Source organism: Coptis chinensis, chromosome 6 (assembly GCF_015680905.1).
Source record: "Coptis chinensis isolate HL-2020 chromosome 6, ASM1568090v1, whole genome shotgun sequence".
Classification (NCBI taxonomy): domain Eukaryota; kingdom Viridiplantae; phylum Streptophyta; class Magnoliopsida; order Ranunculales; family Ranunculaceae; genus Coptis; species Coptis chinensis.
The window spans coordinates 27,889,259-27,914,968 of record NC_141461.1 but is presented as its reverse complement, the minus strand read 5'-3'; the positions used below and the strand labels follow the sequence as shown (position 1 = coordinate 27,914,968).

The window sequence follows — 25,710 nt, the reverse complement described above, 5'->3', positions numbered from 1 at the left end:
GCTGTGGATGCTGTTATTGAGGAGGCTGCTGATGCAGTGATTCAAGAAGAAGTTTAGATGTCCTTTGTCTTGAGAATAGTTTCTTTATGCCTTGTATTTGTTCCTCCTGTCATTGTTTTTTGCCACACTTGTTTCGCTACACTTTATTCCCTTTTATTCCCCCTCATGATGGTTGATGAGGACTTATTGCCTCCTTTTGCTTGTGATGGTTGCGTAATTTGCTTTGCATAATATGTTTTTGTCTATGCTTTATCTTACTATGGGCTCACTACACGGTAGGGCTGGAAATGGTGCTGGTTTTGACCCAAATCCAAACCCATTTCAACTAATAATGAGTCCGAATAAGAAAATGGGTCGGATATGGATTATCCATTTTTAATTCGGATTCAAATATGGTTTTACTCTAAACGGTTCGGATCCTCCTAGATCCGAATCCAAAATATAAAATTTTGTTAATATATCTTCCAAATAATAATAGGTCTCTCTTGTTTGTAGACACGTGGGTGATTGAGAACTTGTGGTTCGCTATTTGGGTCGGGTCGGATCCGATTATCCCATTTACAGAAATGGTTCAGATATGGTATGCCATTTTGGATCTATTCGGGTCATGGATCTGGATCTGGTTTTGTATTAAAAAAATGGATCTGGGCATGGATATAGTCTGATCCGACCCAAACCCGCTCCATTTCCAGCCCTACTACACGGTAATGCACTCTTCGTAGCGAAACTCATGTTCACACATTTACTTCCCCTACTGGAAGCAACTCAGTTTGCCTTTCCTTCTCAAAGCTCAGTGACTTGATTGCCCCTGCCTGTGTCGGGGCCCTCCCCTTCTACTCAGGCCGGACCCCTTGTCTGCGGCCGGCGGAAACTCCCTCGCCGCCACTTGCTTAGGGTCTCATATCCGCCGGTCGGGGTCACTCATTTTGCCCCGGTTCGGTTGGGACCTCATACTCATCATGGGGCAACTCATTTTGCCCCAGCTTAGCTCGGACCTCTCATCCGTGAAGGGCTCATCCCCTCCATCGCCTTTACTCTGAAGGGCAAGCAAAGTTCATGCAACAATGCCCATCCCAAAAGTGCTATGATTTTTATATATGTACAAATAGCTCATGCAGCTCGCCTCTCCCATTACATTCACTCATGAAACTTTTTCAATAATCTTACATTCCAAGGTCTCTCTACCATTTTTCCTTCCAGGGTTTGTAACTTGTATGTTCCTGTCCCTCCAACATCAACCACAGTATAGGGTCCCTCCCAATTTGGACCCAATTTCCCCTCGCTTGCTTTCTTTGTGCTGGGGGTCACTCTGCGGAGTACCAGATCTCCTATCTTGAATCTCCTCAATCTCACCCTCTTGTTGTACTGCCTTTGGAGGCGGTGATGATACTCTTCTAGTCTTATGCGTGCGGTGTCCCTTCTTTCTTCAGCCAAATTCAGGTCCCTGGACAAGATGCTCTAGTTGGACCCATTCTCGACAGCTCGAGTTCGAGTGGTAGCCGCCACCATTTCTGACGGTATCACGACCTCTACGTCGTACGCCAATGAAAAAGGAGTCTCCTTGGTGGTTGTCTGTGGTGTAGTTCGATAAGCCCACAACACATGGTTTAATTCGTTGGTCCAGGCCCCTTTTTTATCCTCCAATTTCCTCTTGAGATTGTTAAGTATGGTTTTGTTTGAGGACTCAGCTTGTCCATTGCCTTCGTGGTTATAAGGGGCCGAGAATCCCTATTTTACATGATAGGCTTGCAAAAAGTTCTTCACCTTAGAGCTCGTGAACTAGGTTCCATTATCTGCAATAATAGCGTAGGGCAGCCCGAATCGACATATTATGTTTTCCCACAAGAATTTGACCACTTGCACCTCTTTTACCTGCTGCAGCAGCACGGCCTCAATCCATTTTGTAAAGTAGTCGGTCGCTGCCAGCATGAATCTCCTCTTACCACTGGCCATGGGTAGCAGTCCTACTATGTCGAGGGCCCACATCACGAATGGCCATGGATTAGACACATTGTGTAGCGGCTCTGTTGGGGCAAATATCAGTTGAGAAAATCTCTGACATTTCTCACATTTTTTGGCAAACTCCACAGCATCTCTCTTCATGTAAGGCCAAAAGTATCCTTGCATTAACAGCCGGTGGGCCGTTGTCCCCGCTGAATGGCTCCTACAATCTCCCCCGTGTAACTCCCCGAGCACCTCTTGCGCCAGCCTCGGTCCCAGACATTTCAGTAAAGGCCCATTGAAATTCTTTCTGTATAATTCCCTTCCCAGCAGCGTATACCTCTGGGACGCCTGTTCCAGTCTTCGTTTTTCTCTCGGGTCTATCACCTTAAATCCAGACAAGAATCGCTTAAAAGGCTCCATCCAACCTTCAATTCATCCTCCTCCGCGGTGTTCAGTATCTCCAGAGGCTCCTCGATACTCGGTCTTTCCAGTTTCCTCACTTCGATAATCCTTTCCTCGGATCCTGGCATGGCTGCAGCCACATAGGCCAGAGCATCTGCATGGCGGTTTTCCCCGCGATTTAAGTGTACGAATCGGATCTATGTGAACTTCGCCGCCCACCTTCATAAGATTCCCAACTATTTCGCCATTCTAGGGCACCTTGCCGTAAACCCGCCGTTTGCTTGACATACCACTAAATTTGAGTCAGAGTAAACGGTAAGTTCCTTCACGCCCAAACTCTCAGCCATCCTCACGTCTGCAATCACTGCCTTATATTCTGCTTCATTATTTGAAGCTGCGAAGCCCAACTTCATTGTTTGTTCCAATCTACTGTTATCTGGCGTGACCAGCACCACACCTATTCCGCTGCCTGCATCTGTTGCCGATCCATCCGCGAAGACCCTCCATCCATTCCTCTCGTCCCACGGATTCAAACGATCCAGTTCCTCTTCTCGCTTAGGCTCCAAGACCATCTCTTCCCCCCAAGTAGGATCTTCCGCAAGGAACTCAGCCAAAAACTCCGCCACTGCCTGGGCTTTCTCCGCCGTTCTGATCTGATATTGGATCTCATATGAACTCAGCATCACGGCCCATTTAAGCATTCTTCCTGATTTCTCCGCTCTCAGAGCTTGTTTGAAGGGCAAATTCGTTACCACGACCACTACATGAGCTTCGAAATAAGGTTTCAACTTAAGGGCCGAAAATACCAAGGCAAGAGCATACTTCTTCACTCGGATGTATCTAGTCTCCGCACCTAACAAAGTCTTACTCTAGAAATACACCGGTTTTTCCATTTTATCCACAACGCGAACAAGGACCGAGCTGATAGCATACTCCGTGACCCCCAGATACAAATATAATTTCTCTCCTAATTCGGGCCGCGATAACAGAGGTGCTTCCCCAAGATACCTTTTTAGCTCTTGAAACGCTCTTTCACACTCTGCTGTTCATGCAAAATCTATGGTGTTCCTCAGCAATCTGTACAGCGGCCTACACTTGTCGGATGATTTTGAAATGAATCTGTTCATGGCCGCGACTCTGCCTGCCAACCGCTGCACCTCTTTCACCGTCTGAGGCGATGGCATCTCCACCAATGACCTTATCTGTTCGGGGTTTGCCTCTATTCCCCGCTGTGTCACAATATACCCCAGGAATTTCCCAGTGGTGACTCCGAATGTGCACTTCTTTGGGTTGAGTTTCAAATTATGTGCTCGCAGTATCCCGAATGTTTCCCTCGACCCCTCCAAATGCTCTGACTCTGACATGCTTTTCTCCACCATATCATCTATGTATATCTCAATTCCCTTTCGAATTTTAGTCTCGAACATTTTCTCCCCCAACCGTTGGAAGGTGGCTCCTGCGTTTTTTAACCCGAACAACATTCTCGTATAGCAGTAAGTACCCCCTTCCACCACGAATGACGTCTTTTCCTGATCAGGTCCATACATCGCAACTTGATTGTATCCCATAGATGCATCCATAAATGAGAACATTCTGAACCCTGTCGTGTCCACCAACTCGTCTACTCGCGGCATAGGATACTGTCCTTGGGGCACTCCAAGTTTACGTCCGTAAAGTCAACACACATTCGCACCTTGCCATTTTTCTTTGGGACCGCGACTATATTGGACAGCCAGTTCGTGAACTCCACCTCCCTTATGATCCCCGCTCCTTTAAACCTGGCAACCTCCTCTCGGATTCCTTCCGCATACTTTGGTCTCACACCCCTCATCTTCGGTCTTACTGGTTTCGCATCCTCCCTCATATGCAGTCGGTGACATGCGAAATTAGGGTCCAGCCCGGTGATATCCTCTATTCCCCACGCAAATACATCTCTATTATCCGATAAGCACTGTACCAGCTTACTTTTCCACTCCTCCGTCAAATTAGACCCTACTGATGTAAACTTCTCTTTTTCGCCCTCTCCTAGATTCACTATCTCAACCTCATCTAAAGTTTTCGGACCCACCGCGGCCTCCTCATCCCCTTCCACTGCCCTGCACTGTAATTGATATGCTTGCCTTTTCCTGGGGTGGAATGGTTTGCCTCCCGACCCGTGGACCATCCTTTTAACGGTATCCTGGTGACTGTTCTTCGATGCTACCTGGTCTCTGCGGACCTCGTACATTTCCGTTGGGGTGGGGAATCGAATAACTTGGTAATATGTCGAAGACACCGCTTTCATCTCGTGGATCCACCGCCTCCCTAAGATCGCATTGTATTGAGAGTTGGAATCGACCACCATAAATCTTGAAAACACAGTCACAGGCCCTGTCATCATTGGTAATAAAAGCTCTCCCATAGGCTCCGTGACGCTTCCATTAAATCCATACAAACTGGACCGCAGCGGCCTTAGTTGCCCCGGATCAATCCTCATTTCCTCCAACGCTCCCCTAAACAACAAGTCCACCACACTGCCACAATCAATCAGTACCCTTTTGACCATGTAATTGCTCATCGCCACCGTAATGACCAATGCATCTTCATGTGGGGTATCGACGGCTCATAGATCCGCACTAGAAAATGTAATCTTGTCTTCCCCGCCCATTGCCTCTACACTGTATCGCGGTCCTCTGGTCGACTCATTGACCTGCTGAATACTTGTTGTCCTCCTCACCTTGTCTCGGTGGGCGTTGTGACTCAACACTAGCTTCTCCACTAAAAATAACATTAATGGTTCTTAATATTCTCCCTAGAGCTGGCACCGGCTCCACATTTGGGGCCTCTGCTATAAATTCTCTCATCATTCCTTTCTATACCAACCTCTGGACCAACTATTTCAACGTGTAACAATCATTAGTTTCATGATTGCATACCTGGTGGTATGCACAGTACGACTTGTTTGGCATTTCGGCAGGGATGGTCCGCGGTCCCTCGTACCCTTGCATGTTTTTTTATCAACGGCAATATCTCACTCAATGGCCTATTTAAAGGCGTATGTTCTAGCTCGCGGTATGGCTTCATTTCTCTTTGCTCTCTTTGCGCTACCTCTCTACTCCTTTCCGGACGCGATGACTGTCCGCGATACCGCTTGTTACCTTTATCCACTGCCTCTGTCTTTCTGCGATCCCCCCCTTTCTCTACCGATGACACTGCCTTTGCTCCCCTCTTAGAATCCTTCTGCATGGTGTCCTCATATCTAATATACTTCTCTACCCGTGGATATAACTCGTGCAAAGTCGCAATCTCATTCTTTGCAACGGACTGATGGACCCAGGCCGCAGACCCCTTTCAAATGCTATCACTGCCGTCCTTTCATCCAAATTCTCCACTTTCAAGGTCTCGGCCTTGAAGCGGCACAGATACTCCTTGACCGATTCCGCAAACCTTTGTCTTACATTAAATAAGGTCGTGATGTCCACAACCCGCCTCTTCTGATGTATAAAATGATCTATAAACGCCTGCTCCAACTCCTGGAAATTAGTTATACTCTTTGAAGGCAGCTGATAATACCAGTTCGAAGCTCCCCCCTTCAAGCTAGCTGGGAACATCATACACCGCAACCCATCGTACCGCGGCTCTTGCCAAAGTGACATATATTGTCTAAAGTGATGAATGTGATCTAATGGGTCCCCTGTTCCATCGTATCTTTCAAACATTGGCTGATTGAACCACTTTGGTACCTCTGAAGTCCATATCGCATCCGCCAATGGGTTGCGATTCAATCCAACCACCACCTGGCTGGCCGCGCCCATCTGAGTCTTCGTCTGCTGAAGATTCGCCTCCCAGTCATTGTTTATCATTTCCTGGACTTGCTCCACTGTTAACCCAGCCATTGGGTTTTCCACCAGAATCAGTCCATGCTCTTCCTCGTCCTCCGCTTTCTCACTCTCCGACTTTCACTTAGCTCTTCCCCAATTTCTTCCTCCGCCCTCTCTCTTTCTCTTCTCAACTCCTCATTTTCCTCTCTCAGCCTCTTAATCTCTTCTCGCATCAATCACGTTTCTTCCGTTGCTAGGCCCTCCTCTCGTTCTTCCCCTTCCTCAATTACTTCTTTCAGCATCGGTTCCTGAACCCTCACCTTCTTGGGTCTACCCACTGCCTTCTTTGGTGCCATTTCTATGCTATTCGCTCCCCACAGACGACGCCAAATGTTTCACCCCTAACACTGGTACAAACACTGTTCACTATCTCTCCAACACTACTACCAGTCACAGCACTATTCACTCTCTCCTATCTTGGCCGCCTCTTCCTCCTTTTAGGTCTGCTCTCCTTAGACTAGTGAATCCTCCTCCCTTTTCTCTCTCTCTCATTTTCCTTTATATCATTCTCTCCCTTCATTCTAGCCTTCCATCTGTCCCTTCATCTCGCGGCCCTCATCTTTCCACGTATAGGGTTTCCGTACCGCGACCCACTGTCCTTGCGTAGATCCTGTGCACCGCGGTTATGTACCTTACACTGACCTGGGCGCATCCGCCCGCTGATCTCCTTGGGCTCTTATCCTACCACTACACTAGCTGCCCCAAATACTTATTATTTAGGAAGACCAAAATCTAAATGACCCAAGTTGATTTTTTTGCAAGCTGGGTTTTGGGTTTGGGGGGTGTGCTGGACCGTATGTCCTAACACAAATACAGATCCATATTTTTTTGGGGTCTGCCTAATACAATTGTGTGAGTGCCCAACACAGGACTTATTTGTTTTTTAGCATGACGTAATTAAAAACACTAGATGTCTGCTTATGTGAGATGGAGAGTGGAGCAAATCTAGCAGGGGGGGGGGGGAGTGAGCATGGAGGATGGGGTGCAAAACCTAGAGCAGATGGAGAGGATTGAGTTTGTTTTTGTAGTTTGCTTGGCGATCTATCCTCTTTATTTCCATCAGGTCAAGTTTCATTGATGGGAGACTTTATGAAGCTTTGATGGAGGGTAAAGGATCGGAGGAGCATTGATGAGTGTGGTTGAAGCTCTGGTCTTGATGGAGATAACTGTCACATACATTACTGACCATTATATATGGTATTACATCAAGTTGGCAGTTCGAGAATAAGTATTCGATTGAATTGTTTGGCGGTTTCCCTTAGAGGTTATTGGTTCATTCTGGATGAGGTCTTCCATTGTATTATGAGACGAGTTGTTGTGAGCTCGTCAAGAGAAATATTATGTAATGAGTTGTGCTGGACACGTGTATAATATACATTGGCTGTGTATATTAGTCCCTCACATTGTTGTTCTTCATTTAGCGTGATAATGCATGTGTTGTGGAACAAAAGACTTCATCTGAAATAATACGAAGTTACAACCTCCACTTCATCGCATTTTGTGTAGAGAGCTGGTATTCATGCTAGAATTTGTTCGGTATAGTATCTAAGCAGAAGAAGATGGGTTTGGTGAACTCATGCATCTTTTCTCCGGTGAAGAAGAAGGTTAGTAACAGTCATTTCTTTTTATTTTCTTTTTATTTATTATAACTATTCTCTTCTTTTTTTCCAGTAAAATAGAATCTGACTAGGATAAAAATGCTTAAGTGTACCAATCACAACTTGTTGTCCCATGGACAACCTTTTGATTTAGATCTGGGCTACCACGAGGATATCCCTATAGGGATGAGTGTTTGAAAATCAAAAACAAAAAGGAAGAGAGAGAATATGGGTTTGTTTTTTATTTTCGGACCGTTAGATCTCGGATCCAACGATCTCGGCTGGCGTCCCTATAGGGATATCCTCGTGGTAGACGAACTCATTTGATTTATGCCCACAAATTCAATCTCTTTCTCAAATTGTCATGTCAAGAGTTTTTATGAACAGTTCTTCATAGGAAATTCCCCAACGCCAGTTTTGCACTATGGTTTCACTACAAATTAATGACTTTTGCAGTTACTAGTTGTTTTCAATTTTATCGTGATATATCTGTATCGTTTCCCGAATTCTCAATAGATATCGCGATATGTCAAATTATCAATACTCAAGATATCAAGATATTTTGTACTATGTTCATGTGGTGTTTGTATACTATATAGACCGCGTGTGCGAGGGCGCAAGCAGGCAGCTCTGAGATATACAAGGCCCTGTGTAGGACATCGAAACAGGGCCCTTATATATTAAGCGATTTATTTTGTCAATTGCGATACATTATAAAGCACATAGTCAAAAGTGTATTATACCAAGACGATAAATATAACATAAATCCTTGCAAATCGATACGTACATACTTGTAAAAAAAGAGTTATTGTAGAATCACTTGAGATTTATCTAAGAAGCTAGTAAAATTATAGAAATAGATTATATAGAGAGTATAGAAGTAGAAAATTAATTGGCTTTCGCTACGGTTACCTTTCATTTCGTGATGTTGGACAGACTCCAAAAAATAAAAATAAAATAAATAATAATAATAATAAGTAGTTACTTTTAAGAGAATGACTAATATATAGCCCGGCTCTTAAACGGATGTACTTATACTTCTAATTTACGGACTTGACAAAAAAAGAAAATCTCCTGTGAAAACAAAAGGAAACCCCCAGCGCCACAAAAAAAAAAAGTAAATAATCTCCTATTTTCCCTATTCGTGACTCTCTCTCTCTCCAATTCTCTCTCTTTTGTCTTTGACTTTTCTCTCTCTTTTCTAGTTCTCTTTTCTTGTCTTTTTTCTCTGATATCTCTTCTCTTTCTCTCCATATTAACAATTGTTAGATTTGATAATTGGATTAGCACGTAGATCATTTTGACTGTACGGTTTCCAACCAAGTGATAGACCTGAAATCCACTGTTTTTGGTGCAGTTATTCGAAGAGTATCCTCATCGAAAAATAGTATGCAATATAAACCATCCTCCACCAGTGTTACTGAAACGTCTGTAACTTGCTGATGCAACATAGAAGAAAGTACTGGACATAATTTAATTTCGTTATCTTTGTGGACAGTGCGCTCTTCCAAAATCCACATTCGACTCTTTGAGCAACAAAAAATAACATTTGAAAATAAGTGTAGCTCAGCCTAAATTTGATTATACTGTGGAAATCAAGAATGTTTGATTTCTCAAAATTGCCGACTGCCTATAAAACATTGTAAAGAGTTATCCAATCCAAATTTGAATTGTAGATGGTTTCGTCACGCAAGTGAAGATTGGTAAGACGGAGCATTTTAAGCTGAAAAACAGAAGTCAAAAGTCGTATCTCTGTTGAAGTCAAAAAATTAAGCAAATGTCCAAACACGTGTTATGAAAAACTTGCTACCAGGAAGCTGCTTATTGACTATGATATTTCTGCAGTTTATTCATGATTATGGGTTAACACAGTAGTTTCAAATCTTTATATTTTCTATGTATCGCATTTCACGAACGAAACGTGCAATTGTCAAACTTGAATAATTAAACGTGTTCCCTTCAATACATCAGCAACCTGTAAACCTTTGTAGCCAGAACATAGCAATTTCGAGATAATGTGAAAGGCAGAACCTATCACTGAAGTTTGAATCAACTTCAGACATACCGAATATGATCATTTAATAAGTTTTTTTTTCCTTTTTTATTAGTTAATATGGAGAGAAAAAGAGGAGATACGATAGAAAAAAGACAAGAAAAGAGAACTAAGGAAAAAGAGAGAAAAGCCTGACACAGAAGAGAGAGAATTGGAGAGAGAGAAAAAGTCACACATGGAGAAAGCAGAAGATTATTTACCTTTTTTTCTTTTTGTTTCTCACATGAGATTTTCTTTTTTTGTCAAGTCCGTAAGTTAGAAGTATAAATACATCCGTTTAAAAGCCGGACATATATATATATATATATCGAGCAAGTTCCGTTTACCATATTTTTTATACCATAGTTTATATCACACCCCTCTAAAAATGAGTTAAGTGCTAATAATTTGTGGATATGATCTACTAACCATTGATGACATCTCCACAAAAATTCGTATCATTTAGAAATTTCTAACCTAGTTAAAAATTGTTCTCAATTTTGATTTTTTTTAAACGGCTCATATTTTTCGATTTTGCAATCATCTTTTGACATAGTTAAACATTATCAAATGAGTTGAAATTTTGTAGAGGTGATCTTTATGGTTGGTTGAACACATCCACAAAAAATTAGGTTATAATTCATGTTGTATGCAAAGTTGTGGGGCATGGTATAAACTATGGTATAAAAAGTGTGGTAAACGGAACTTGCTCGGAATATATATATATATATATATATATATATATATATATATATATATATATATATATATATATAATTTGTAGATATGATATACTAATCATAGATAGCATCTACACAAAAAATCATCTCATTTGAAAATCTTTAACTTAGTTAATTAAAAATCATTGTCAACTTTGATTTTTTTTTTAACGGCTCAAATTATTTGATTTTACAATCATCTTTTGACATAGTTAAACGTGATCAAATAAGTAAATTTTTTATAGAGACAATCTTCATGGTTAGTTAAACACATCCACAAAAAACTAGATTATAATTTGCATTGTAGATGAAATTGTGGGGCATAGTATAAACTATGGTATAAAAAGTATGGTAAATGGAACCTGCTCATATATATATATATATATATATATATTACAAGTTTGTCATTGACCTGAAAAACATGTTTTGTATTAGGCACCCCCTAAATATATTAAGTTAACTTGTTGGCAATCTTTTATAGCCCTTCTCCCCCCACTTTTACTCTCTACATTTAAAACTCACGAGCAATAACTAAATCAGTTCTAAACCCTAATCCCTAAAAACTATACCCTAGGTCTTAAATTGCTACTTAATTAAACATAATCAAAACAATAAAATAGAATACCCTAATTTTTTAGAACATAAAGATCCCCTCTATATATGGATGCCGACGTGTTTGTTCTTCTTCCTCTATTTTTCTCAAGCACATCCCCACGACCCAAACTACTCCTCTATTACAAGCAAGTTTAGCTTTTAAATTATATACTCTATTTCGATTTGGTTTCGATTTATATATGCTAATTTTGTGATAATTTGGTGAATGCGGTTAGAGAGTGGTCGAAGAGAAAAGAAGACATGAAGATTGAAACTAATTAGTACCAGTTTTTTTATTTTTGGTGAATTGGGTGGGGGGTGTACGAAGCCTTGTGTAGTGCCCAACATAAATACAGACAGTTCAGAGTTCTCTTCACTTAAAAGTTACCTAGATTGATTAATCTCACTCTCCGACTCTCACGTTCTCTCATTCTATCAAATTAATTGGGTCCTACTATTAACACCCCCCAAATTGTATGGGTAGACCCCGACCTAATTTAGGGGGTGTCAATAGTATGACCCAATTAATTTGATGGAATGAGAGAGCGCAAGAGTCGGAGAGTGAGATTAATCAGTCTAGGTAACTTTTAAGTGAAGAGAACTACGAGCTATCTACAATCTAGATAAATTTTCTGATATATTAGATTTTTTTTCATAATGGCTGTGTTTGGTTCATGAAAAATGGGGGAGGGGGGGGGGGGGGGGGAATGTTTTCCTGAATTTCAAATTCTATTAGGTGTTTGGTAGACCATGGAAAATGATAAATAGAGAAAATATTTTCCATTCAGGGCCAATATTGAGGAAAACAACATCCTTTTTAAAACGAGAGAAGTTGTTTTCCTTTTGTCTGTCGGCCAAGATTTGCTGAAGTTATTCCGTCGTTGTCGAGAGGAACTAGAAAGTCACTCGTGTATAGAGTTATAAGGTTTTAGGTGGGGTTTGATCCAGTGGACCAGTTTTTAAAATTGTGAACCAAACAACTGGAAAACACATTCTTCACAAATAGATTATGGCAAATTAGTTTCTCGATTTTCTCTTTTTTTGAGAATCAAAATTTGTTGAACCAAACACAGCCAACGTGTCAACACCTTACAACTGCTAAAATTTGGGGCCCTCAAGATTCGGGGCCTGTCAGGTCGCACCCTTGGCACATGATCAACACCGCCCCTTGGCGCAAGGGTATTACTCAGACGAGGGACCTTAACAGTATTTCGGAAGGTAGAAACACTCTATTGGGGCATATGATCATTGGTCCGTCTCACAGGACAATTTATCAGTCAATCCCCGCAGTCACCGGTCACCAGACAAAAATCTAGAATTAGCTAGAGATATAACTGAACTTTTAGTGTTTTTATTGATGAAAAAATTTGGATTCTCCTTAATAGTTAATACCATCCCCTAGGAAATGCTTGAACTTTGAAACTCAACAAATTGTATGGAAATCGATCAAAGAATGTATACTTCGTATGACTCTCCGTGTTCGTATGTCACCTACCTAAGCTCAAAGGGCTCATATTTTCTGGACTCTTCATGTGTTCCCCAACATGCTGTCGAATAGGATCTCAAACTGTGTTCTTTGAAACCACAAGTTGAAAGCGACGCTAGTTGCTAGTGACAAACCACCGTCCAAACATTGCAACATTCACTCTTTGGAACTCTGAGCGCGGATAACAAAATCCAGCACAAGTACCAATTCTATGCAGTTTCAGCTTGGGTTTCTCATTTGAAGCATATAATTTGCATTATTTAGTGGATGTGAATTGGACAACGTCCAAATGTCCAATAGTATTAGGATAACAATGAATATTCTGAATCCAAAGTAGCTAATAGCATTTGAGCTTTAGACCTTTTTTTTTGGGTTGAATCATGTCCCATATAGACAAGTATTTCGACCAAATATTCAAAAAATATAGTAAACGGAATCTGCTCGACGCATCAAACATACATATTTAGAAGTTTGACATCTTTTATGTATTACGCATGGAACATACACATTCCGGCTTCTCTGAAATAGCCCGAAGTGATGCTGATTCTGAAAAGATTTCGGTTGTTGGACTTGTCAGAAAATCGAAAATTCTTGCCTACAGTCTACACTCTACAGTACCACAACAAAAGCATTAATGCCATTTTTAACACCAAATGAGCAATGTTTTGAAAACCGAACTGGTAATCGAACCGATTTTTTGTTAAAATGGTTCAACCAGATTCAATCATGGTTCGACTCGGTCGGACCGATTTATGTTTATTTAGTAAATTTTTTAATAATTACAATAATAAAATGAATAAATACATATTTTAATTCAATATTAATTGGTATTATGTATCAAAATAAATTTCTTATACAAGAAATACATAGTAGTATGTTGGTTTGGAGTTTGGTTTATCTTGTTTAGGTGTTAGGTTCAACTCCCCACATTATCAATTTTTCAAAAAAAAAAAAAAAAAAAAATTATATAAGGATGATCCGGTTTAGAACTGAACCGGTTCAACCGGTTCGCCGGTTCAACCACGGTTTAAGTTTAGACCGAGAGTCCGACTATAAACTCAAGTTTTAACTGAACCGAACCGAAAATTTACCGGTTCCGGTCGGACCCCGGTTCAACCACCGGTCCGGTCCGGTTTTCTAAACACTGCAAATGAGTCAGGTCTATATTTAAAGTGGGTGACACATTATTAGTTTACTTAATTAGGCTTATGACCCAACAACATATCCCATCAAGCATCAAAATGGACAGGACATGACAATTGCCATTCCACTGTTGGCGGCATGGCCATTGTACGAAAAAAGTATGACCCACATAAAAAGTAAAACGGAGAAAAGAGAAAAAGGTTAATTAATTACTCAATAATAATAATGTTTTTTACTTTGTGTGGAAAGAAAAGGAAGCATAATAGGAAAGAGTGTCAGATTTGCTATAAACAGTATTCTTTTCTTCAGTCTCTCACAAACTCATTGGTGGCCTTTCATTTGAATCATCCCACCATCACTCCAAAACAACCCTAAAAGAGGTAAACAAATAAATAAAGAAACCACTCCTCATATCTGAAACTGATGGTTTTGTTTTCTTCACCTGCACATAAAAAAGTGGTCACATAAATATTTATTAGGGTTTGTGCTACATTCGATCTTTAGCTAAATTTGGAAATGATTCTCTCTACTTATTGCAATCCCATCTCTTGTTAGTGTCTTTTCTAGGCATAAAAAATGTTCCCCCCCCCTCCTTGCATATTGGAGTGATTATTTGATGCTGTTTGTTTGTAGGATTGTGTGAAGAATTTTTATTAAAAGAAAAAGTAAAAGGGAAATGGCAAGGGAAAAGATTCAGATCAGGAAGATTTCCAACACAACAGCTAGGCAAGTTACCTTCTCTAAGAGGAGGAGAGGGCTTATCAAGAAGGCGGAAGAACTTTCCATTCTTTGTGATGCTGATGTTGCTCTCATTATTTTCTCTGCAACTGGGAAGGTCTTTGAGTACTCTAGCTCAAGGTATATCACTCTCTATCTTAATGTTTTTCAGCTTCTCATTGGGGCACTACCTAAAGACCTTATGAGCTCATGAGCTGAGAGTGTGAAAGTGTAAAAACTGATGGTTTTAGAACTTATCTTCAGATAAAATGAACAAACAAAAAAGGGTTTATTCCGATCCATTTCTAAAATATAAGATCTATAATATGATCTTGTTGCTAGTACAAGAAATATTGATAAGATCGAAGTCCTAGTATAAAATCTAGCTAATTAAGGACTCAGATGTGGTATTGCAGCTGGCAAGCATTTATGGGCTGATTTAGTGGTGACTAAAGGATATATATTTCATGTATGAGTTTCTGACATGAGTACTAAATCCAACTCTCAAGATGATTTCAACTTTATATTCAATACGAAATCTAAGTATTACAAATTTCAAGTAGATCAATGAAAATAATCTGAACTGATTTGTTTTCATTTACATAGGTGGCGCTCTCGAAAGACCCCTTTCTTATTAGCCTTCTGTAGTTCTGTGAACATAAAACTGTATTTTTTTTTTCTCAAAGAAATGTTAATAAACCATTCATATAGGTAATTATTTTCAAGTAAGACACTGATCACTAATACAACTAACATATAAATCATTGTGTCCCTAAGTGGGGAACTTTGTGATTTTTCTAAAATTTGTTTTGGGGTGTGGATTGGTTGGGCGGGTACTTTTATGTAAATGTTTATTATGTCTTAAAGGGCTTGGTTATTATTTTAACAAAGGCATAATCATACTAGTAGCTAGGGTTTCATAGTTTTGATTTTCATATCATTGCACCTCTAATTAGGTAAAACGGAATACTATACCTAGCTAGTTCCCAATTTCCATATGTGGTTAAACAATATAATGGTTCCAAGTTTGATTAATTTTCTGTGGGATTTGATGGTAAAAAACGTCTTGTTATGGTCTTTTGATCATATCAAGAAAGGTTGTCCTTGATCGATCATCAAGTGATCATAATTGTTGATTATTTCTGTTCCTCCTAAATGCAATAGCATTTGATATGATGTTTTACAAAAACGTCCAACGAGCTCATTACAAACAAACGACATGGAATATGGGCTGATTTTTAGCAAAGATGATTTTGATGCCAGGGAGATCTTTATTCTACAAATCTACAATGTTTCGTTTCAAACTTTCTAAGCTTGCCGAATTTACTTTGCAATTTTCATAACTTCATTTCAATTTTTTTTGGCTTTAAATTTCATAAAATCTTCAGCCTAGGTTGGAAACATGTTCATTGAAATGATCTCCACCAAGTCAATTAAGATCGTCCCTTGCCAAATATTGCTACTTGATTCCATTTCTTTTGTTTGATGAATGGTTCATTTGACGCAGGGTTTTTTCGTTGGACACTATAATTTTTCTTATTCAACAAATGGCACATATATAGACCAAAACTAGCTTTATGGCTGATGCATGGTACTGTATAACTTTGTTCTTGGTTTCTCTTCTTAAGTATGAAGGAAATACTTGAAAGGCACAATATGCACTCAAAGAATCTCCAGAAAGTGGATCAACCATCTCTTGAGCTTCAGGTGAGGTCGGCCCTTGTTTAGTTTTGTAGTTTCTTGCTGTAAATATTCCAACATCGTCATGCACTCATGCAATAATATAAGTACTTGGTTAAGCTGCTAAGTTATTATAAAAGCATGCTTATGTACACGAGCTATAATTCCATTCATAGGTGTAAAAGATACATACAAATTATTCTTCTTCTATTTGGTAAACTACTCATAAACCCTTAAAAGTTAAAACACTACCTTCCTAGATAATAAAGACGAAAATTGACCTGGAGACCTTTAGGCCCAGCCTCGCAAGGCTTGACCAGCGGAAAAATATGAGTAGTACTAATTTCTTAGCTTTAGGAATTGGTAAAGGGCAGGCAAACTATTATACTTCGATGTTTCCCATTTTCAAGAGAGTAGAGATACTCGATCTGATACTAGGAAGTGTTTTATGTTCGGGCAAAATTAGGCCGGCCTTTTTGGGTTTTTCATCAATAGTGTCCACTCAAAAACAATTAATGTATGTGAATCATATACAACACACTACCAAGAGAGGCAAGGATGCAAGGGGCTGTGTTTTGGCTGATAAATAAGGTTTAGGTTCCTTAAGAGCCAATTCGTGACCCTGTTCAATTAAGCATGGGAAATAAGAACTCATTTCATGTGGTTTTTACTATTTTCTTTTTTTCGATTGTACAATTAACTTGTGATATTTTATGAATTGTACAATTAACTTGTGATATTTTATGAATTTTCTAGCTAGAGAATGGCAATTATGCGAGGTTGAGCAAGGAAGTTACTGAGAGAAGCCGTCAATTGAGGTACAACTGTGCCTGTAAGTTACACATTCATACGGTTAATTTCATGTATCAAGTTTTGATAGGAAGGATTGGGGCGGTGCTTATGACAGGCATATGAGGGGAGAAGAGATCCAAGGACTGAATATAGAAGAACTGCAACAACTAGAGAAAACACTTGAAACAGGATTGGGGCGCGTTCTAAATACTAAAGTATATCCTCGCACCCTCTCATTTTCGCATGAACTAAGGCTATTTAGATTACTTTCTTAACTTTTAAATTTTGAATTGATCTCAGAGTGAACGGATTATGAGTGAAATCAGTAACCTCCAATCAAAGGTTAGAATTCTAACTTTGCTTTTATTTGTTGGATATATCTTTGTGAGTAGAAAAGGGTCTTATTGGATTTAACTATATATAAAAAGTAATGTACTTTGACAACTTAAAAGAGTTCGTCTATTGGTTCAAGTTTTTAATCCAAATCAAAGGTGTTGTGTTCAAATCCAATTCCTAATAAAATGGACAGTTAAATATTAGATATTTAATAGTCTATGATTATTATTTGGGGTTTGATTTCTTAAAGACTTAATTTTTTATTTGAAATTTGTTTTTGGCTACAATTATTAAAGAAGTTACTGACGGATACTTTTTGGATAATTGTCGTCTACTTTTCTGAAAAGTTATAAAATTTCTGCAAACATTGTCTTTGAACAGTCAAGTTTTTGAAGAGACATATTGCGTCTTTCAACAAATATGGTACCTGCTCGAAGAGATAAACACTTCATTGTGTATTTAAGTAATTAAACCATTGACTGCATCCAAAAACAACTTGAAAATCACCATCTTTTGTCGTCCTCTTCATTGATTTTTTTGAAATTCACAAGTTTCATTGTGTATTTAAGTATTTAAACCATTAATATCTGCATCATCCAAAAACAACTTGAAAATCATCATCTTTTGTTGTTTTCTTGAAATTTAGAAGTTTTCAACTGAGAATACAAGTTTTTTTAAATAGGTTCGCTAGGACTCTGAATTTATAGTGCTATAATTCTAAGTTACCGATTGTTGTATCATGGTTAGACATACAACGCTTGAAAAACTGTTAGCATTCTTATTTAGGACATTGCTCTGCAATCTTCAATCGATAAGTGTATATCCATTACTTTGATTATATTAGTATGATAACTATCTATTCTTAATTATATATTGTTATCAAACAAGTTGTTCTTTGTTTCAAGTAATTTCCCATATTATTTAACAGTATGTGGTTTCCTAGGATACACTCCTAAAATGTCATTGCACCCGTATCGGTTGGGTCTGATAAAGATACGGATATTGTTAGGATACGTGTCCCTCGCCTAAAAAAGAAAAAAAGAATCCGTACCCGTATCTTAATATTTTAGAGAAGTCGTATAAGTCGTATCGTGTCATGTACCAGTGTCACTGTATCGTATCGGTACTAGTATATGTATCCGTGCATCATAGGTGGTTCCAACATTATTGACTCAGCAAATTAGTATTAATTAGCAATTTAACAGTTGATTTCATTGTAAAACAAATTAACTTTGTCTTAAAAAAAGTACTATTTTCTTATATTGAAGGTAAGCGACGGAGGTCTTTTTTTTTTAATCCTGGTGAAGTTTCACTTTTTGAAGGAGCTATGTAAAAGTAGTTCTTGCTCATTTTCAATTAAATTGCAGGGAATGCAGTTGATGGAAGAGAACGAGAGACTGAGACAGCAAGTGAGATCTATATTTATTACCCTTTATGCATCTTGTCTGTGTTTGTTGCATCCTTCATTGGCACATGATATATTTGGTTCTCCAGATGTTGGGTATGTCTAAAGGCCAGAAATATGTTGCTGTTGACTCAGACAATGTTGTTCATTATGAAGAAGGCCAGTCATCTGATTCTGTCACTACTAATGTATCCAGCTCTGGCGGTCCTCCTCAGGATTATGACAGTTCCGATACATCTCTCAAGTTGGGGTGAGTCCCTCATACTACACAGTTCAACCATTTTCCCACTTGATTTGTATCGCACAAGTATAAAATATGGTTTTGTAAAAGAAGGCAAAACATCTGGCCTGCAAATTGAAGATAATTATAAGGGTGAACTAGTGTTACCCCCACTAGATGAGCCAAGAAATTAGGATCGCCCTCCTAAATACACGGTCAATTTGGTTTGACTGTTAACTTTCAAATCAAACAATTGAAAATGACAAAAATGTCTTTATTATTTTCAAAAAGAAAATATTCAATTTTAATTAGGTGGGGGCATTTGTGTTATTTTCAGTTGTTTGACTTGAAAGTTAATGATCAAACTAAATTGATTGTGTATTTAGGGGGAGACTCTAATTTCCCATCTAGTGGGGAAAATCCTAATTGGCTCATCTAGTGGGGGATAATACTAGTTAACCCTAATTATAATTATGAGATAAAACTTTCAAGTCAGTTTAGGTGCATGTAATGTAAGTAGTCCGGTGAAGAAATCGAGCATATGGCGGGCCGCTTGCATCACGAGTCACATATACAGGAATACAAATTCAGAAATGAACTTCAAGGTCTAGGTGACTTGTTCTACACAACCAACACATGCGTATAGAGCATCATAGGAGAAAAAAATGCCTGATTAGACATATTTAAAGTTTTCATTCTCTGTTGCAGGTTGACTTTCTGAACCGGATAAATGAACTCACTTGGCATTGAATTGAAAGCTTGTATTGTAACTTCTAAAACTAGAATTTCATACAGTCAAGTTCGACTGATATTATCTTTAGGCTGATCAAGGAGGTGGGTTTGACATAACATTTCCAGTCACCGATTGTAAGAATTGCTGTACAACAGTTTGATTCATGAGAATCACTCTATCTGTTTCATTTATATACGTATCCATCTACCTACCCCAAATTGCTGGCGTAGGGTGGCTGAGCCTAGAGATAAGTGAGCATTCTCATGGGACCATAGGAAGAAGGCCCAAGACTTTGAAGAGTCTTACAAAGGGTTTGGGCTGTTCGCGTTTGCATGAAATGGTTTCAATGTAAACCCGAACTAGAACAGAATTTTTTTGAATTCGTGTAGTTTATGTGTGTTCGCAGAACTGAAAAAACTATGAAAACAGATGCAAATTTAGTGAACGCTTTGCTACCATTTCAAAGCTGAAAGGTTCTTATTTCTTACTGTTATTTGAATCTTCTCTGAAGAATTTCAGAGGCAAACAAGCACAGCCAAGCGGAGTTGGTTTACAGGAAGAGAGGAGTAACACACTTTACACGTGTACAAATGAAATGCAACAGGTATCCCCTAAATATGGACCTAATATATCCAAACAAAAAAGAATGGATTTAACTGATCAAGCCTGAGATGTGAATCTTCCCTTTGTTCTCCCTAGTCTCAACCATAATCCAAATGTAAAATAACTGATTTTCTGGATTAGTGTAACACAAACTCAATTGGGAATCCAAATGTAAGACAAACTGATGACCAACAGAAGATTTTGGTGGGGTGGGGGTGGTAGAAGAGTGGATAAAATTAGTTAATTAGAGCTACCAAGATCAATTAACCAATAGGATTTGCGCTATATTTTCTAAAATGGGTGTGAGAATAATTCCTACAAATCAAACACACCAGCCTCAAACGCACATGGAGAAGCCATCCATATAGCGACTCCATGTCTCTCACATTCAGTAATAGGCTAACAGCCGAATATAACATATTGCTGCAGCTGCAAATCGTTGTTGACGTTAATACCCTTTAATCAAATTTCCTGTTTTGTTCAGCCAAATGGTATCTAAAATGGCATTAAGCATTAATGAAGGATACAGATAATTTATTTATTTTATTTTTTTTTTGTGCCTTGGAGGCGTATTCTGGGATCAAAAGCAAGAGACGCAGGTTTACTTGTTAGCCTATTACTGAAAGTGAGAAACATGGAGCCGCTAGATGGATGGCTTCTTCATCCAAGGTATGCCATTCAACAACCGTAAGGTTTAAAAGAATAAGGCTCAATAGAAGAACAATTCGTGTTTACACATACACTTGAGAGGACAAAAATAATTTCTTGGGAGATCATACGAGATAGAAATGGGTGCTACTCGTTGTTAATATTTGAGACTATTCTCAGAGTCAGAGAGGAACCAGTACACTGTTACAGTCTTCAACTAGCTTTCAAGTAACCACTCAATTGTTTCACTTTCTCAAGTTACAAGCAACCTTAATAATAACTGTGAGAATTCCCAATACGATGTTTAGAACATTTCCAATGCAAATCACTGTAAGGAGAAATTGAGAATTTTCACTTTTGACTACCTAAAAATCCTTATCCAATACAAGAATAACAAAGTCGGTGACTTGTAACTAAGTCACAACAAGAGTAGCACTTGCTACTGAGATTTTCAGTGAGTTGTGAGTTTCGAACAAAATGTTTTATTCCGTCTAGTGTGTTTTTTTTTTTAAAAATCGGTTTTTATTTTCTGAACAGAATATTCCTACTTGTTTTTTCAACTTTTATTCAGTTTTCTTTTTAATTTCGGACGGGATGTTCCATTCCACCCGACGCATTTTTTCGATTTTTACATTTAGACGGAATCTAACATTCCATCCGAGGTTTAAAATCGTCTCTACATTGGACAACATTTTCTTGTTTTTCACCACAGGTAGCAAAAAGAGAAAATAGTCCTACATGGAGGTGAAAAAAAATTGCTTGCATTCGTCTGATGAGAGGCAACTAGCACCTTTTCAAAACTAAATGTGCATGGCGAGGTGAATAGAGCAACAATCCACAGGGCTCTCACTAGCTAATCACAAATGATCACTTTTTGAAATAATGCTCAAATCTCCTTGAAGGAAGATGTGCAACTTGAACATGTATAATGAAATCATTGCAGCACGTTAATATTTGTTGTTCAGACACATCACAGTTCAAAAGTTATAACCACCATAAATATCAAGAAAGAGTTGCACATCAAAATCCGATTTCTCCAGACACGGGGGTTGGTTTCTTGCAGTATTACCTTAGAAAGTCTTGCGCTTTTGCTTACTTTGGGCTTCGGCTTGGAATGATGTGCATATCCTCCTCTTCCAGCTCCTTAGCAAAGTTATCGCCCTCCAAGAAGGATGTAATGAAGTATACTGCAGTTCCATACAACTGGCCAAAATCTGAAGGACATCCCTGTATGAAGTTTTAGCATACCTGCCATTCTGCCAATCAAAGAGAACCAACAATGACAATAAATAGATTGAATTTTGATTTTGAAATTACAATTTGGCTATGAATATTTAGTATCACATTAGATGTCAAAATAAAGAGGGTTGTGATGCAACACCATTACACCAATGTAATACAAGAATATAATTTAGGATGACATAAGAATGAGACAACAGTTATGTTTATAACATCTTATAGACAAAAGAGCGAAGCTAAATGCCTAAATCTATAGAAAAAGAAGTGCATCACCTAATAACTATTTAGATGCAAATATTAGTGAGATTATGACTATTGAACTACTGTAATCAAGAAGGCATCACTAAATCTAAAAGAAAACTGGGCTGAAGGCTCACCAATTTCCCTGTCAATTAAATAATGATAGACAAGGAAACCTCTTTTTTAATAAAGGAAGCATGTTTGGCCATTTTGACCAAGGGAGGGTTTCATTGGCCATTTCACAATGTCTCGTGCAACTTGAAAACAGGCGTTACCACATTGCAGCCTCTTTACAGATATTAAGGAGGTTTTGGGTCATTTTACATGCTTTCATACAAAGTAAAAAGTCACTGTGAAGATTGATTTTACATTAGGAAAATCACCGTTAAGTGCAAACTCCACTTTACAGTGGGAGTTTGGACTGCGAATTCTACTTTACTATGGAATTTCGGACTACAAACTCAAACTTACAGAGTCAAAACTTGATCCTGGCGAGGTCAAAAGTGATTGCGCTTTAGAATCATCTAATCAGGCGACCAAGGCAAGAAGGGGTGAAATGCACGCTGTCTTTGCAAGCAGCACAGTTTACAATGTGATAAGAAACCTAAAGGAAGGGGTAATGGTTTAGGTATCTAATACATGTGGCTGTATGCCAGGCACTGTGGAAAGCAATAAACGGAAATCAGATTGCAGCAGGAAGTCTATGTTGTTACTCATCAAGGCGACTTTATGGTATTCACTTAGGACTTAAAGAAGAGATCATCGTTTTGAAGAAAACGTTTTCAGTTTGGCACAACTACTCATTAGGGAGTAGTTTTCTTTCGTATTAGTTACTTTTTCATATCACTTTTTTCTTTTCTTCAGTGAGCTTCTCCCTCACTTTTAAAACTATGTTATGAAAAATGTAATACTCTTAATTCCATTCTCATAAATAAATAAATAAATAAATAAACCCAGTCCACAAGTTTTAAGTATTTATGTCACGCGATAATATTAATAGACCTCTTAACATAAATTTTACACTGTAAGAAGACAAGTTGGACCTTCAATAACAGCAGTGATCCCTTCAACACTAACAACTCCAGAGTCCCTTCCAGCGTATCTTGAATCACCTTTCCTATACCCTTTCCCTATAAAGTCACTCCAAATCATTCTTCACTAAAATTCACATACTCTACAAAAATGAGACATTAAAATAAAAGAACTCACAAACTTCTGCCAGGAAATGTGCAGACTTATCCTTATAAAACTGTGGTGAGAAAGCAAAATAGCATTCAAGGATAACATGTGTCAAACCAGTAAATGCCCACCATCACATCAACAATCTTTCAATCTTGGATAGTTTCGGAAAACGGCCTATGCATAAACAGACATAATAATTAAATTATAATATCTAAAAAAATAAAAAATGTCCCACATTATGATAATTATATTACCTGAAACGATCCAGCTGGAAGTGATTACGAGGAATGAAGCAATACCAAAGACGCCAAGAATAGTCGACTGAGAGAGAAAGCCGGGTGTGAAGTCAGGTAGTACTAGGCCTACTAGCTCTCGTGGTACGTACGGGTGACTATAATTTGACGCCTCCATTTTTTTGCAACAAAGATTGTGGGGATGCGTGATGGTATAGTGGTATTGCAATATATTTGGTGTGGAGAATGGTAGTGAGTCACACTCAACTTATGGCGTTGCATCTATGCAGGCCCATTTCGAGACATTTTTTTTTGGGTAATCTTAAATACACTCTCCATTTCTAAGAGGGCACTCTCCAACCCGGAATTTGTTATTACATTTGTGTCCCAACTTAAAACCCATGTTTTCTAAGAGGGCACTCTCCATCAAAAATAGTGGTAACCTCCTATTGCCCTTAACTAACTAATTTGCACTGTGCAACTCTATACATTATCAAAATACACTCTTTTTCTCCAATTATTTACATCCAATTCAATTTTTCTTGACTCAACTCAACTCAATTTTCTTTGACTCAACTCAACTCAATTTTCCTCTACTTCTCAACTCTCAATACCTCTATATTTTAACTCTCAAATGAAGTATGTATCATTATCCAACTCTCAAATGAACGATTTATCGCAATACAAATACCCACATCTCAATGTCGAATAAATTGAAGATTATATGATGTTAGAAGAATCACTTGAACATGAAAAATAAATAAATTGGAGATTAATGTAATTGAAATTGCCTAATGGAATTGAAACTAAATGAATTATGATAGTTTGAATGTTAGATTTCAAAATAAATTTTGTGTAATCTTGATGTATGTGCTATTTTGATGAACGGTAACACATTGTCGTAAAATACCATAAATTACGGTAACGGGTTGCTGAAACATAACCATAAATTACAGTGTCGGGTTACCATTTACCAAGTAAAGATACAACAAATAGACACCAAAAATTCTTAAACCATTCGGTATCTTGTTGTTGTGTTGTCAAATTCCAATATTTATATATTTCATCATCTATTTGATAATAATTTGATTATTAATTAGCATATTTTAACTTATTTGTAGTTGTTTTAGGTGATAACTTAGTTCCCACAAGTAGAAAACATTTAGGTTATAATTTTTTATTTTTGAATTGGTAGCAATTGTACATGTCTCTAGGGTTTGAACAAATATAGTTCTAACTAGACTTTGAATCTAACATCTAAATTTTTACCAACAAATTAAAATTGAATTATATAATATAATTTAAACCCATTCTCCAATCTATAATAAAACGTTTAAGTTATAATTTTTTTATTTCGGAAAAAGTTTGAATTAGTACAGTTCTAACTATACTTTAAATCTAATATATAAATTTTTACTTACATATTAAAATTGGATTAGACGATATAACTATTTAAATTAACCCGTTATCCAATCTATAATAAAACGTTTGGGTTGTAATTTTTATTTCGTAATTAGTAGCAACTTTACTTATGTTTAGGATTTAAGGTTTGAAACAAGATGCAGTTCTAACTAAAGGTGGCAATGGGTCGATGCGTGTTAGGTCGGGTTCGTGTTGTGTCATATCGAAGTCACGTGTTAGGGAGAGCAAACCCAAATCCGACCTAACTATTAATCGTGTCGAGTTTGTTAAACCCAAACCCAACCCGCCTATATAACGGGTTACCCAACGGGTGACCCGCTAAGCCAACGGGTCAATTTCAAATCAGTTTGGATCGGATTCACAGACAACCTATATGCAAAATATTTAGTATTTCACGATTTTATTTTCATATATATATATATATATATATATATATATATATATATATATATATATATATATATATATTATAAAAATCATTT

General features: G+C 38.1%; 2 protein-coding genes and 1 pseudogene across 7 annotated transcripts; 1 reads left to right on the top strand and 2 right to left on the bottom strand.

The window, feature by feature from the left end:
- Nucleotides 1-3,967: 3,967 nt before the first annotated feature.
- Nucleotides 3,968-4,891, bottom strand: LOC147492417 (uncharacterized). Its single transcript, XM_086567500.1, has one exon. The coding sequence runs from the start codon at nt 4,889-4,891 to the stop codon at nt 3,968-3,970; it is 924 nt and encodes a 307-aa protein (XP_086423626.1).
- Nucleotides 4,892-14,019: 9,128 nt separating this feature from the next.
- SVP (K-box region and MADS-box transcription factor family protein) lies at nt 14,020-20,126 on the top strand. 5 transcript variants are annotated; one of them, XM_086565954.1, is made up of 9 exons: nt 14,020-14,158; nt 14,412-14,636; nt 16,124-16,202; nt 16,932-16,993; nt 17,083-17,182; nt 17,268-17,309; nt 18,671-18,712; nt 18,798-18,958; nt 19,637-20,126. In XM_086565954.1, the coding sequence occupies exons 2-9, from the start codon at nt 14,455-14,457 to the stop codon at nt 19,647-19,649; spliced, it is 681 nt and encodes a 226-aa protein (XP_086422080.1). In that variant the 5' UTR covers nt 14,020-14,158; nt 14,412-14,454; the 3' UTR covers nt 19,650-20,126. The 5 variants fall into 5 exon arrangements, with proteins under 5 accessions (XP_086422080.1, XP_086422078.1, XP_086422081.1 ...); XM_086565952.1 differs by having other exon boundaries at nt 17,056-17,182; XM_086565955.1 differs by having other exon boundaries at nt 14,120-14,258.
- Nucleotides 20,127-21,783: 1,657 nt separating this feature from the next.
- On the bottom strand, nt 21,784-24,115 carry LOC147492415 (putative 3-beta-hydroxysteroid-Delta(8),Delta(7)-isomerase; annotated as a pseudogene). The gene is made up of 4 exons (XR_015199851.1): nt 23,828-24,115; nt 23,601-23,747; nt 23,413-23,521; nt 21,784-22,168 (listed from the first exon to the last, which is right to left on the bottom strand). The product of XR_015199851.1 is annotated as a putative 3-beta-hydroxysteroid-Delta(8),Delta(7)-isomerase (transcript).
- Between the last annotated feature and the right edge of the window lie 1,595 nt (nt 24,116-25,710).